The sequence below is a fragment of the Necator americanus genome, chromosome III (assembly GCF_031761385.1).
Source record: "Necator americanus strain Aroian chromosome III, whole genome shotgun sequence".
In the NCBI taxonomy this organism is placed as follows: Eukaryota; Metazoa; Nematoda; class Chromadorea; order Rhabditida; family Ancylostomatidae; genus Necator; species Necator americanus.
This window is the reverse complement of record NC_087373.1, coordinates 8,844,702-8,860,518: the sequence shown is the minus strand read 5'-3', so window position 1 is coordinate 8,860,518 and position 15,817 is coordinate 8,844,702. Positions and strand designations below refer to the sequence as shown.

Genomic DNA, 15,817 nt, shown 5'->3' with positions numbered 1-15,817 from the left:
TGATACATCGACTGGTCCCAAGTCATTGTATAAGCCAACGTACTCTCATAAACCTTAACGATCCCAAACTACAGTCAATCTCGTTGGCGCATCCCAAGCAGATTAATACGCAAGGCTCTTCATCTCTTTTAGCTAACAAAACTGCTTTGGAAAGCCCTTATTAATTAAAGACATCACCCCACGAATATGAGGTGGGACGGATTTCAGTAGAAGTGTTCGTATACGGATATTAGATTATGGAGAGAAGGGTGATTCCGTCCATTTCTTCCTAACTGCCGTAAAAAATGGCCCTGAAGATACGGCCTCAAGCGTCCCGGCACGTTACTTTCCACAGGGAGTTCGATTGGAGCGCGACAGCCGTATGCACGTGTCGCATCTTCCAAGCGGTTTTTTTTACGGCAATTAGGATGAAATGGACGGAATCACCCTCCTGTTCATGGACTACTATAACGCATACGAATACTCCACCTGAAATCCGTATCACCTCAGTTTCTTGGGGTAATGCCCTTAACTAACAATTCGACCTCTTTGTCGATGCGAAAAGAAGCCATTTTTGGTGCCCCTCAGTGAGGACGGGTAATTGTTGAATGTTGATGATATGGTTGAGTTAAATTTACACCTACCCAACTTCCTTTACTAAGGCGGAAAGAGGGACCACATAGTTATGAGGTTACGGTAAATTACAGATGATGGACATTAAATAGCAGAGCCCAGTTGTAACACATCAGAGGAAAATTTCTAAAGCTTTTGATTTTGCGCATCTTTTTTTTTCTCTCTTTTTCCTGGTTCTTATATGTGGTGTGTTTATTAGTGGTTGAACATTTGAAAATAGCACGATTAATAATAAATTATCCGTGCTAGCTGTTTATTTCCCGGACTGATTCCGATTACAGATACGTAGTTCAATGATCGGTAACAGTTTTTGCGTTCAAACTGAATAATCATCGGTTCTTGTTCACAATTTGTTTCTCGCTTTTTCCTCATTATTCGAAAATCACATACTCGAAACTGATTCTGAGGAGTTCCAGCAATTCTAACAATACATTGCCTTCCATTATGATCGTGCTATGATCTATCCAGTCATTTTCTGTTTGGAATAGCTGGTTTCAGTTGACATAGTACTCAGCGTATCCAAGAGTGAGTCATCGGATATTCTATTAAATGTACCTGACACGTGTTTTTCTTTCTAAATTCGTAACTGTTATGGAATAAAACAAAAAAGAAACAAAATAAATTTATTAACGTAACTTCGGACAACATAAAGCGAATAAAAACTTCGTGCAGCAATAATGTGAGGAAAATGTAAGAAATACAAAAGGCGGAAATCATGGTATGTTTGTTTGGCATTCATGCAGTCTCTTGCTGTTCTGCTGGTCCAATTTGCACTGAAAAAAAGACAGCAATTTGACATTTGTCTTAGAAGAGGTCCTCATGGAACAATTAGAGTAACTCAGGTTTCAATTGCGCGTTTAGTTTACGGCGAATAAAGAAATGTTAAACAAATCAAATAAAATCTTGGTTATTTTCATATACGTTGAGACTCTTGGTTGCATATCTTTCTAAGCTGTGACACTTTTATGGAAGATAGCACACAATGACTTTTAGCTCATAATTTCTACAGCGGTCAGTTACCTCTTTGTTCGCTTTTTAGGGTCATCAAGTTGAAAAAATACCATGCGCGGATAGGAGACAATGTGGGGTTAATTACGTTAGAAACTTCATCCTATTCATGTACTATTGTGCGAAAAAGGTAGATTAACTACCAAACTACCACGAAAGATAGATAATAAAAATACTTCAAGAGGGTGGAATACATCTTAAGGTGGTCGTCTGCAAGAGATCAAAAATTACGCTGTGCTTCACATTCCACGGAAAAAAGCTTTAAAAACTAAAAAAAAAAACAAAAGAACGTCGTCAATCTGTAACTCCTCACGTGAGATGTACATATTTTAAAGGGATCACCCCACGAATCTGAGGTTGTACGGATTTCAGGCGAAGTATTAGTATACGAGATCGTAGATTATGGAGAGAAGGGTGATTCCGTCCATTTCTTCCTAACTGCCGTAAAAAACGGCCCGGAAGATACGACTTCGAGTGTTCCGGCGCACTATTTTCTACAAGGAGTTCGATTGGAGCGTGACAGCCTTGTGCACGCGCCACATCTTTCGGGCCATTTTTTTTACAGCAATTAGGAAGAAATGGACGGAATCACTCCCTCTCTATAATCTACTATGCCGTATACGAATACTCCACCTGAGATCCGCACCACCCCAGATTAATGGGGTGCCTTTAAGAAGAACTCACGTGATTCATCGTGTACCAGAATCGTTGCAAGTGGTCCCATGCCTTCGTATTCGTATTCGTGTGAAGTGTGGTGCGAATGGTGATGATGATGATGCTGGTGATGTTTATCGTGAAGATGTGCAACAGTCAGTATAATACTTCTTAGTGATGGGCCTGTCGCTGGATCGATATCGATAGCTCGAAGTTTCTCGAACATTTCTTCCTTGGACAATGAGTCGTTTGTGATAATCTTGTGCACCTAAAATTAAGAGAAACTACAGTTTTTTTTTTCTGTAAACGCTAGAGAAGTCATTTCTCTTTAAAAAAAAAGAAGTAATTTTGATAGTAGATAGTGCATTTGAAATTATTGTTTTCTTTTGCTGCTCTACTTTCTGGTCTAGGTTTCGCAGATTCGCTATGAAAACATATTCTAGGATGAAAGAAAGCACAATTTGCTGCAAAAAACAGAAAATTTCATCTAAACAACGTTTTTGATGCCTCCCATAAGAAATGAGGACTTGAAAAATAATTTTTTGGGACTTTCAACTGATCTGAGGTTAAATATGTACATCATCGAAGGTGATTGAAAAAAGAGTTGAGGAAAATTTCTGACGTTGGACTTACTCTGGTAGAAGATATGAGTTCCGGACGCAGTTTGCAAACGTTAAGGAGAGGATGCAAAACAATACCGATGTATATGGTAGTCAGAATCATCAGAAACGTCTAAAGCATCAATTCACCCGACGAGGCAACTCTTTACTCACTTGACGTTGTCTTTGAGTATGCAAAGTGGAAAACGGTACATAAGCTCATTGATGGATCGCGTCAAGGACCATAGCATATAAAATGGAGAACAGTGTCTGACAAGAAAATTAAAAAAAAATTAAAATTAAAATTAATCAAAGTTATGGTCAAACGCTTAAAATATGTTTAATTTTCTGTCATATATTGAGAACTGCAGCTCTCTTCGAATTCGTTCGCTTTGGTCGATAGACCAAATTATTTTTTTTTAGCAATTTTTTAACAGCAGTTCATTGGTTTTCTTCGCCTATTTATTCATATGGAGATATTTAAGACATGAAAAATTCTTACTTTCTCTCGCACTCACTGCCTTTGTGAACGGTACCACGATAATAATAGTATCAAGTAAATGTGGTGAACGCTCTCGCAGCGGTAAACGACATCGGGAGGTCGGCTACCTTCCATATTTTTTAGAAGATGAAGTCAAACTACTTAGTTCATTCTTTTTTCAACTTATGTTAGTAGTAAGTCCTCATAATCAGTATAAGGTAACTGGTAGACCGCAAAAGAGTACAGTTATCAAAAAATAGCAAGACTCTTTAAACGAAACAAGAACGGTATACTTCAAAATTTATTTGATCTCTTTAAAAGTACTCCCCTTTGGGAGCAATACACTTACACCAACGCTTCTTCCAACCTTAGAAATATTTGTTATACTCGATTTCAGGGATACTCATCAGCGCTTTCTTCGATGTCGCTTTTATCTCCTTAATCGACTCAAAACGATGACCACGAAGTGGGTTTTTGAGTTTTGGGAACAGCCAAAAGTGAGACTTAGCCGATTCAGTTGAATAGGGCGACTTTGGGAAAATACAGGTGGAATTTTTGTAGAGAAAGTCACGAACAACTAAAGTTGTGTGAGATGGAGCAGGCGAAGACTTTTCGGGGTAAACGTCAATCAACAAGTTTAAGTCATTAACAACTGACAGCTAGTTCTGTCATGAAATTCAACACAGATGTCAATAAAAGTTATGCCAACATAAGAAATGATTTTTAAAGGTATCACTCCACGAATCTGGTGTGGTGTGGGTTTCAGGTGAGTTATGTTTATACGGAGCCGTAGATTATGGACAGAGAAGGGTGATTCCGTCTATTTCTTCATAATTGCCGGAAAAAAACGGCCCTGAAGATACGACTTCGAGCGTTCTGGCGCGCTATTTTCTACACAGAGTTCGACTGGAGCGCCTTTTGCACGGGCTGCATCTTCCCGGACGTTCTTTACGGCAATTAGGAAGAAACGGACAGAATCAACCCCCCCCCCCCCCCCCCCCCAATTTAAACTTCTTGGTCACAGTAGTAATGGAATAGTAGTACTAAGAGAATTGCCCATGTTCGACTGTCCTTTAATCTTGGCATGTTGAATACGTAGGCTCATAGCACGCAGAACACTAGAGGCATTTTAGATCACTGCCAAAAGTTCAAAAATGAGCAGGAAGAATGAGCGCATTGCGATCACAAACGAACTAGTCCCATATCAAAATCTGCGTGGGGTTTGATCTACGATGCGGGCCGTCAGGTCCCTATAAAAAACCCTTGTGACTCGTACTTGTGGAATGTATGTGGTGGTCTTTTGCGTTACCAAGTCTAGCTAATGAGGTAAGCACTAGCCAATGTGTTGCTGTTTGAGTTTGCCTACCGTTTGGATGCTTTCTATAGGTGATAAGGCGCTTGAGAGAATAAGTCACTAATGGCTTAGATTTTTTCAGGCTCTGACGAAGGCGAAACGCTGAAACGCTAGCTGTTAATAAATATAATACCAATCTTGGCCAGAGCTCAAAAAAGAAAAAAGTAGTATTAATAGTTATTGCTATGAGTGTGACTGGATAGTTGCCATACCAAAATTGAGGAAGGTTTGTCATGTTATTTTAAAGCAATATCAGGTTGCACGTAAAGCACTCCATCAACAATTTGAAAATATAGGATTTTCCAGAAATGAATCAAATGCTCCGGCAAGTGAAAGAACTCTGTAGAATGTTCTCGAAACTTTCCATATGGCGATATGCAAGAGTACGAGTACGCTCTTGTGGATATGAATTTTAAATTTTTTTTCATTCTAATTCCTAAAACATGTAAGTTGTTAATCTCACCTCATTATGTGCACGTGTAAGCTGACCGATTACAACGTTTACTTTCTTGTGTGTCGCTATCTGATGTTGTCTTTTGCTTGTTTCAAAATTATGCATTTCGACCTGAAAAATTTTTCACAATTTGCTATTATTTAGGTATTTTCAAAGGAGGAAAACACTTTTATTTGCTCCACTTATCAAGTATTGTGTACTTTCATAGGAAAAGTAAAATCAGAAGGGTTATAGCAGAATTTTACTTACTACAACAGCATCTCCCTGCTTCTTAGCCCATTCTTCCATATGTTTTCTGAGTTCTACGAGAGGTGTTTTTTTATCATGAGCAATTTCGTAGAACTCTTTACGAGCCTCTTCGCTGACATTTCTGAAACAAATCATAAGCATCATAATCATAAGCGGTGACATTTCAAGAAATTCAAAAATTCCAAAAATAATTCAAAAATAGCAATCATTTTTCTTTTGTTACTTCAAGGATGTGTAATATTTGTAATTGCTTCTAATAATTTTTATATTTGTAATAATTGTTTGTAATATATTATAAATATAATAATTGTTTAATTAGTAATAACTTTGTAATATTTATAATTCGCTTGTAAAATAATCGTATATACAGCAAAAAGTTTTAATGGAAAGATGAGAGAGACGAACCTTAAGAATGGAGGAAGATGCTCATCGGTGGACATTTTGTGGGAGAATAATCTGAATGGTTACCATTTTACTGAGTTACTGAACTATCAACATTGTTTCTGATTGTAATTCTATCGAAAACGAACTGAAATCTAGGGAAAATCTAGCAAAAATTAACGGCATGACAAGGATAATCTTATTTTTCTTCTCGCCTCTCTTGAAGTACAGATATCTGATACCTTATTGGAAATTGATTGTAACTGTGAGCCTAAGGAAAGCAAGGAGAATTCCATCTCTTCCTCTATTCATTCAAATAGCGATTTCCCTCGGATTCTGGTCACCAAAGGGGAAGCATACCATTGGAGTTTGTGGATGGGGTGTTGACAATTTAAATTTTTTTTAGGTTGAGTCATAAATAACTTTCGCCTAGGTACATGGTACTTAATGTTATTGTTTACGCACAGAATGGGTTATCCAAACAAGGGATTTTTGTTATCGCGACTAAAGCAGAACTTCAGTTAACCTTTAAAAAGCAATCTACTGTTGCGCAAGTTATGTTTAATTTTTTTCTTGTTCAACTTGAAAATTGAAGAATAAAAAAGTACACTTACGACAGTTGATGCTTTGGGAATTTAAACATAAGATAATAATGGTGTCGGTACTGCTCAAAAAAATACGTAGTGCTTTGAAAGAGTCTTTGAAAGATGAACCAAGGAGAGGTTGCCGTCCGGATTTCGATGACGATGATTTGAGTTTGGCCAATATTGGAACAAAATCCACGTGGAAAAAAACGAGAAAGTTAGAAGAGACTTTTTCCGCCAGTTAGAGAAAAAGAGAAGTCAGCTGTTTGCCGCCACTTAGAGAAAAAGAGAAGTTAGAGAAAGTTAAAGAAAGTTAGAGAAAGAGAAGAAACAAAACGGAAGTAATTTATGACTCAGCCTGATATATGTATATTCTACGTATGAGGGCATGAAGTTCCGGAGATGCAAAATGAAAAAGAAAACAAATGATGGTCACATCAGTGGATCAAGCATTTCTGAGAGAAATTCCCAAAGGTTTTGAAAAATTTGACTTTCAATTATGTAAAAATAGATGAAATGAAAATGCAGATGATGTTTTCTAACCTATACAAAAGGAACTGTGAAAAACGATTGGCTTCTGTCGTACGTACAGATGGCGGTGCGTTTGAAAAGCTCTAAAAAATCTGTGAGTTCGATTCCTGTACATAGAAAGGAGCCTAAGCATTTCTGCATTGATTTCTTATCGGGTTTATTCAACAATCAACAGATGGATCACGCTAGCGTTCAGTTCAGCTACAGTAGTACAGGGACAAAATCAGAAGACGAAACTAAGGCCGCATCACTGGTACGCCGTGTGTCCTCTACCAGACCACTTTTTGCTCATCGCTCGACGTGGCAGCGTTCAATTCACGAACGATTTGTTTCTCGTCGAAAAAGCGTCATCGACGAAGTGCAAAATGAGTTCATCCGTACAGCTGCACCGTAAATAATTCGTGCAGGTGCAGGAAAAAAATTGCGAAATTTTGATGCTAAAATAATTTCTTTCTCCACATAAATGAACTCCTTTTTTCCTCCGCTGCAGCTAAACTTAGATGAAATTAATAAGGTGTAAAGATAAGGACAAAGGCTCGAATGATTGGCGTAGATCTATTCCTTTAAGGTTCACCAACACGTTCGACTTCAATTCAGAATCGTTTGAGGTCAGCGAACACGAATGCGGGAGAAAATAGTAGAAAAATCTGCCGGGAAATAAATAAGATTTATCAGGTTAGTTTTTTTTGTCCTTCTAGAAAAATGCAGCACTAATTTATCGACCAGTAAGCAGCAGAAGGCTTGATTGGCCTAAGGCGGTTTTGTACCTTTGACCGCGCGGACATAACGGTGACAATTTACCATTGCGTTACTCCGTAACAAAAAAGCATTTTCCTCATATTGTAGAATATTTAGTGATATTTTGTTTCTAAAGGTAGTTTGCTCTCAGTATTGCATTAAACAAACACAGGACCTTCACAAATTCAAATAATTATGAGCGCAAACAATTTTTTGTCGACAATAGCAAAAAATTGTTATCACCACTACTACTATTATTAATCTCATAATTCTCCGAGAGAGTTCGATAAGATAGCGCAATAGCGCTACGAAAATGGGTATTTCAGAATACTGTAGAAAATTCGTACCAAATCATGAAAGTCACTTCCCTAATCTTCCTTTATCATGTAATACAAAAGTTTAGATCGACTTGATTGGAAAAAGATTTGAGGTAATAAGTATACGTGAATGAGGAAGATGATTTTGGACAAGTTAGACTGATGCTTAGACTCTAAAGTGCTCTAAATGAAGTCTAAGTGAAAGCTTAATAATATTTAACAACAATTCTCTTCGAATCACTAGAATACAAAGTATGGAACAAAATTTCAATTACTGACAAGGGAAAGAGGATCGATCGTTCCCTTCCGGAATTGCTGCTCGCTGGGAGGGATTTTACGTTCAATTCAAAATAGATATGATTTTATCCGAGTATTCAAGCATTCAGAGCAAACATTTTGGATAAGTGGCGCATTTGTCCAATATGATCAACGTATGTAGACGGTTGCTAAAGTTGGAAAATGCCCACTTATCGATTTGGAAATAACTGTACCCCCAGGGATCACCCATTAGTGATCTTATCACCATAAATCATATTTTTTTTCGAGACAGCTGCATCTCTACAGCTATGAAAAGAGCTTAGGCAATATTTCGAGAAAATTTAATATGTTCCCAGAAAACTATTAATTTCAGGTTGCGCAAAATTTGGGTTTTACTTTGCGCATTCACCGCGAAATGAGTCATCCCATAGACGGTATGAAGGATTGTTGAAGGTTTTTTGGGTTCCAGAATCCATATAATTGATAGGACTTGAAATCGAAAACACCATATATTGGATTTTTGTCGCTTGGAAGGACATTGCTAGGGAGATTTCAAGATCTCCTATTTCCCTCCTAACTAATTCTACTAACTTTAACTATTACTACTCTAAATCTAAAATTTCTTGGTTGTTCTCTTTGAGTAATTTGACGTAGAATTGAAGTGTAGTTTGTAGGAAGTATAGGGGGTACGAAGAAAATGAAAAGCATAAATGAGAGGGCTATTTAAAGCCAGCAAAAAGTGCAAGGACTGGAGAAAAAGTGCAAGGGCTGGAGAAAAAGTCCAAGGACTGGGGAAAAAGTACAAAGGCAAAAAATGAGAATTCGAAGACGACGGGTGGAACGGTCTGGTACGGGCTGCACCAAATCTTTGGTGTTGGTTAGTAACACTTTGAAATACAAGAGAAAGTACGAGAATTGATCCAAATTAATAACATCACATTAATGAATTAATTAGCAGCCATGAGGAGACACGAAAACGTACGAAATTCCCTATGCAAATGTAGTTTCCCTACGAGGAACGTGAAGAAAAAGAGAGTAAACACGGAAAGAAGAAAATATGGAGGGAAGAAACCGAGAGCACGCATGGATAGCTCCGGTGGGACAGAATGAAGGCAATTATTCAGCAGTAGAGGGGTCGCGGTGCGATTCCACATTGACAGAGGAGCAAAGCAAGTCGGTCGAAGAGTTTTTTTGGACTAGGAATGCGTTCGAATTCGAACCAGTTAATACTAGCCATTCACCGATTCAAATGACCGCATTATACTTGGATGATTGTCCTCGATCCAGCCGATTCTCATCATCGACAGATAGGTCCGCTCTAGTCCTTAAGTTCAAAGAAGAGATGGAGTCTACAGGAAAAAAAAGAAAAGAAAAAAGTGGTGTGTTAGCCATCGCAGCAAGAAGCTGTAATGAATGGCGATCGATAGCGGTGCTGGCATCGCAGAGCTCATCGCACTAAACGAGAACGCTACATAAATGCATGTTGGGTAACAAAAACTCTTTCCACTGAAACATTATATCTATCGACAGAAACACGGACATTCATAGAAAGTTCTAAATGACGGATCACCTCCAGGGATCACGATCATGAACACGAAATCAGGAATAGTTATACGATTGCGCACAATCGTAAAGTGTTATGATGATCAAAGAAAAAAAATTTCCGAATTGTTGGTAAGTTAGGGTGAGCGGGATTGGAGCTGAATTGACTGGGAGGTTTAAATTTGCTGTTGTGTATTCATCCCATAATGCTCAGCTATTCAAAAATTTCTTGATGTTCATCGAACCACGATGATTTTTGAGTTTCATAAAATTATTCCAGGAGAAAAGTGCATAATTTTTCGTCTACCTGACTATGTGCGGTAACCTCACGTCTATCCAGCTCTAATGAATACTGCAGTGTTCCATATAGAGGATTTCAATTGATTATATTTTTGTGACGTTTTCCTAAGAACTAAAAACGGAAGAGCATAGTAAATTATAATCATAGTAATAATCAAAATATTCGCACAAAAATATTTGCCAAGCAAGCAGAAGAAACCGTAAGAGTCCTCTCAAAAGCACCCGACAGCCAGTGGCTTCTTTTTTTCGTTATGTTTCAAAAATTTAAAAGAATCTGAAAAGGAACTTTGGAGAGACATATCCAAATACGGCTACTTCACTATGGATTGAACTCGAATGCGTAAGCGCATCCATAATGAAACGTGGAAACAAATGGAAGAAAATTTAAATTGTTATTGATCAATCACTTTACACTCTGGCCCGCATTGCTAGATTTTGGGTTTTAGAGATGGATTTCATCAGACACACTAGGAACCGCACCTATGTGGAAAAAAATTAAATGTAAAACGATGATGAACAGCGTTAAAGTGCAATCACATGATGCTAGGTATCTAGTGCTCTCCATATTTCCATACTTCCATATTTATGCACGTATGAAAATAGAGAGATAATGGTTTTTTTAAGGGATTAGGGTATGATTTTTTTTCACTGAAACACTCAAAGAATATTGGAAATAAAAATATAGAACGAAAAGAATACCATCACCGCAAAGATATGACTGATGGGATCTTGCGTTGCTCACGTGGCCGTCGTTTTAATGTATTGATGACAAAATGATCACCCAGTGAGTCACGTCTATTTATTACAACGGGATGCGTTCGCATTTTTTTTTGCAAATTGTCTTTCGTCGAATATTCGCAAGATAATTCAGTTCAACTTCTGAAAATTTGATGCACATAGTCGATAACCATAGTCCGCCTAAAAGGATTCACCTGATGACGTCCAACGCTGCGCATTCGATTACGTACAAGACGGCGTAGTTTCTATCTGCTAGCAGGTGATTAACAGCTTAACATCGTGGCCATTGGGATTAGCACAGAGTTAAAAGAGAAAGAGGTTTTCTCCGTGCAGACGTCTACTGTAGATCCGTCACAAGCGCATTGGAACGCAGCATGCAGATCACGACCAAGACGTTTTGACTGACTCTGACTGAAGAAAGTTGCTTTCCTTGCCTGAGAAGAGGCACACATAAAGTCTCTTCTCGACAATTTCTTGTCAACCTATGCTACAGTACACTTGTTTGATTGTTCTTTAACATTATAATTATCACTATAGTCTGAGTGAGTCTAGCAATAGTTCCATTTCGGTCCCCGCCGCCAGCCCTACAGCCCTGCTTCGTGCGCAGCCGCCTCTGCAACTGCACCGAGCTCCAAGTCCTCTTGAGTCGGCTGTAATTTATAATATATATATTTGAAAACGGGGGCGGATGTGGTGTAGCGGTTAGAGCCTCCTGCACGATCGATCGGAGGTTTGAAACCGCCTCAGTGCCAACCAAGCCTTTCATCCCTCCGGGATCGACAAATTGGTACCAGACTTGTCCGGGAGGATAAAAACACTGACTTGACACCTCGGCTAGCCACCGCAAGTCATTGTGGAGGCCAGTTACACATTCGTAAACCTCAAACGATTCTGATTTGATATGAACGTGGGGGCGCATCCCAAGCGGACTGATTAACGCCAGAAGCCTTAACTTTAACTTTTATATTTGAAAACGCACCTAAGTGTCCCATTAAATGGAAAATAGGAAACAGAAAAAAGAAACAGCAGAGCTCACTAAATTTTCGCCAAAAGTTATATACAGTAAGGTTGGCTCTTCATAACACATTACGTGATGGGTTGGCAGGTCATTCTCGTGCTACAGAAGTTAAGAAATCTTTACGTGAGACCTTTTTTCCGAATCCAGAATGCTACAAATAAACGGTAGTCAGGGTTTAGGGGACCAACTTAATCCAGAACTGACGAGCTCGTTTGGATTCATGGGTGGTGGACCTCAAGCAGAAGAGCTTAGTAACTTTACTACTCTTAAAAGGCTAACCTCCACTAGAGAAGAGTATGAGGACCAATTATGGGAACGAGCTTGAAAAAAAGGAAAGGTCCTTATCAAGGCAGAATTCCAGTTACAAACTGTCATAAAGGAAAACAGAAAGAAGAAAGAAGCTAGAACTGTGAGCTACGAAGACGGACCAACCAATGCCTATTGTGGTCGTTGTTAGAGAAGTAATTTGCTTGCGATCTCTTAAAAAAATGAACCTGAGGCTTCGTTCATACCTACAATATTAAGAATGGAACGAATAACGAATGGATTGATTCTCTGCAAACTCGCAGAAGATCGAGAAGGTTGGGCAGAGCTGTGTTCAAGGACGGCACACTTCGGCGAAGATGCGGGTCATCGCGTCAGGCGATGAAATCAGCTCGCCGATTAAGTCAAATAAGTCAAGTCATTTAATTTCGATAGCCTTTTTTCCGAATATCTTCGAATTTGGGCTAAAGATAACTGCAGCAGGAAGTAAACTAAGACAACGTGCAGCTCTGCAGAAAACGGAGTTGAACATAGACGAGATTCTTCGCGTGAGTTTAGAGTAGTGCAATATGAAGATACTTCTTCCGCATGTTGGTCAGAGAATCCAGTGCTTGCTCGCCTTCAGCTTAGCTTCAATGCGTAAAATACGAAAACCCAAAACTAAATCGCCGACTACTCCACTGCACTTCAAACTCTTTAAATTCAGATCGCAAGGTTCATGGTAAGGTAGTGTTTCAGGGTGACCCGGATCGGAAAAGCATCGATAGTAAACCACCCTAGTAAAAATTTGTTGTACTTTTTCCATCTTTTTGATACCCCTCCTCAGGAACGGACTCAAGAATGGCGAGGTGAATTGTAGATGTGGCAAAACATATGGATTGTAAAAAATATTAGTAGGCCAGAGTATCCATCGTCCACCTTTTTTGGTGACCAAGTCAGAATGATTGGAGAAGTTGAACGATTTATCAGTTATTACCCCAAGATCTTGAACGTGCTTGTGATGTTGAACAGTAGTTGAATCACATAACAAGGGGATAGGAGGGGCTTCTTCGAAATGCAACGCCATTGTTGTGGAAAGATTTAAAGGCAAATCCCATTTTCTTGATTATGAGGATATTCTCTTGATTATTTGGGAAACCGTATTACCGGAAGTTTGTTCGTTAGATCGATACGAAATGTGTATTTTGATGTCGCCTGCAAATATTCGAACTTTCATGTCAGGATGGGTTTTTAGATAGTTGCGAAGGTATGTCAGGAAGAGAAATCATGAGAGTAAAAAAAATCGCTGCAGAACTTTGGTTCACAATGCATAACGCTTGGAATAACTACCTCTGCAGTCATGTGTCGTTCTTGAAGATACGATTTCAAACAGTTGAGCGGCTGTCCACGAATTCCATAGCTTTTGAGTTTGAAGATCAGCTTTTTGTGGTTTACCATGTCAAACGCTTCAGATAGAATAATATTAGATCAACTGATTTCCCTTTGTTTATTTCGGTCATCCAATCGCGAACTGAAGCAAACGATAGAGTAGTGGAGGACCCAGATTGGAAGCAGTGTTACTCGAAAGGAATGACATCTCTTTTTGAAAGTCACTCACTTGACCTTCGTTGATTACAGTTCCTAAAACTTCGCTTGTGGAGAGTAAGCGCTAGAATTGGTAGAATACTGATAAGCAGAAAGTTAGAGAGGGAGAGAGAGAGGGAAAGCATTAGAATTGTTTCCTTGGAAATTGCGGTACTAATGGCCTCTTTCCAAATATTTAGAACTTTACTGAAGATAAGCGAAAATATGAGCTGGAAAGCAGGAAACACAAAACATTACATTTTTGATAAACTAGTTAGAGAATGCCATTGTAGGAAGCAATTCTAACGCTCTTCCTCTCTCTCCCTCTCTAACTTTCTGCTTATCAGTATTCTACCAATGAGACATGAGAAAGAAGGATTTAAACGCTTGAGAATGTTAAGAACTTCATTTGGATGGATAACAAAGTCAAAAGATCTTTAAGCAATGTGAAAACCAGGTAAAACAGTAGTTAACAGTTGAAGATTGTGACAGCTGTCATCCAAACTTAGTGAATAATCACAAACAAAGAATTCAGCGAGCGCGATAGCTTTTTGAGACCCGATTTAGTCAAAATTACATTGTCGGTCCTCAGACAGGCAGTTTCTGTGCTTGTTTAATTCTTTTAGCAAGAAAGTTATGAAACATTTTCAAAATGTTCTAGACAAACGCAGTTTATTAAAACGCATCATACGATATGGAAGCTATTTTTTTCTTATGATAGTCAAGATCACCGTAGCGTTTTCTACAGAGGGTGTTGTTCAAAGGGCTATCGAGCTGATAGAAGGGTCGATTCTTTAGATCAAATAGGCTCCGTATACGCAAAGGATAAGACGCTGGAGAATTCTTACTAAACTCCAACTGGACGAAATTTTAGCCAAACTGTTGTACATCACCAGGCAAAAACGGTGATACATTTCTGCAACGAGTGATAATTGTCGAAGACTTTCTGCCAGTTCATACAGGAGTACGTTTCTTTGATTTGGAGTAGTGTACATAACTAGCAAGGGTACGTAGAGGAATTCTTCGGTGCTAAAGTCGAATATGAATGACAGAACAAAACTATGATCAGAAGTGGGAAAAGGGAGCAGAATTTTGACACCACTGATATGGAAGAAAGAACGAGGTTGAGGATGGCATGTAAACAAGTGGGACCTTCAATATTTTGGAATAAGTCACAACTTTTCAATGGATCTTTGAAGCGTTCAGTAGTGGAGTTGGAGGAGGAAGAACTGCGAGGAGTGCGCTGAGTGGATCCAGACGCGATATCGATAATCAATAGTAAGGGTTTGCAGCAGAAAAACATGGAAAAGTGGACGCGAGACGTGAACAGAAACAATACGCGTGAAAAAGGAAACGAATTAGAACAATGAGGAATAGGATGAATAAGTATAAGCAAAACATGAAGAAATGAAGTTCAATGATAAGAAAAAAAGAAAGCGTAAACACAGAGAGGTTGATAAGCGCATGTTCGCAGTCAATGAAAAATGAAATCAAAACGAAAATCGAACATGTGAACAGCATGAGCTGATAAAAGTTCTTGAGTAAATGAACATAGTAAAAAGCTCACTAACTAAAAGATTGATGTATAATCACTAACCTATAGTCGGGCCAAAACGACATGAAGCACGGTGCTGTTGCGTAAGCGGCTGCGCTCGAAGATGCGTGGTGGAAATCGCGGTTCGAATCGTGGGAGCATAGCCAACTGCAGTGATGGATGTTGCTAATGAAGATCCTCCTGTATCCTAACCGCTGTGCTCCACCGCATCGCTTCAAGCGCAGCCGCTTACGTTACTGCAGTGTCTCACGTCCTTTCGACCCTACTATACGCTAGATTTGCACACCAACAGGAAGCTGGTTGGGTGAAGAAAGTGCGACATTAAGTACTTTTTTTTCAGTGCCATTCAGTTCTGTCTAACAAAGTCTTCTTGAAGGTGAATGTCCTCTTCCCCTCAAAGGCAAAGTTCGAGGTAATGTCTGGTATTTGGTCAGTTGCAGTAGGAGAGTTCAGTCAGGACACGAAACAAAAAAATCCAAATTGTATACAGTTATCCATATTAGTCAATTCAGGTGAGAAAGCACTTTTTGATAAACTGAAGGCACATAAAGTGGATGGAATTACCATATGAAACAATCCTACATAGTCGCAAAAGTGAGGAAATGTGATTCACTCTC

At 38.9% G+C, this 15,817-nt stretch overlaps 1 protein-coding gene across 1 annotated transcript; it reads right to left on the bottom strand.

The window, feature by feature from the left end:
* Positions 1–1,347: 1,347 nt before the first annotated feature.
* RB195_009014 (uncharacterized protein) lies at positions 1,348–15,265 on the bottom strand (the record flags this gene model as incomplete). The annotated part of the gene is made up of 6 exons (XM_064195810.1): positions 1,348–1,385; positions 2,305–2,542; positions 5,172–5,273; positions 5,412–5,532; positions 5,817–5,867; positions 15,243–15,265. The coding sequence occupies 6 exons, from the start codon at positions 15,263–15,265 to the stop codon at positions 1,348–1,350; spliced, it is 573 nt and encodes a 190-aa protein (XP_064046955.1).
* Positions 15,266–15,817: the final 552 nt, after the last annotated feature.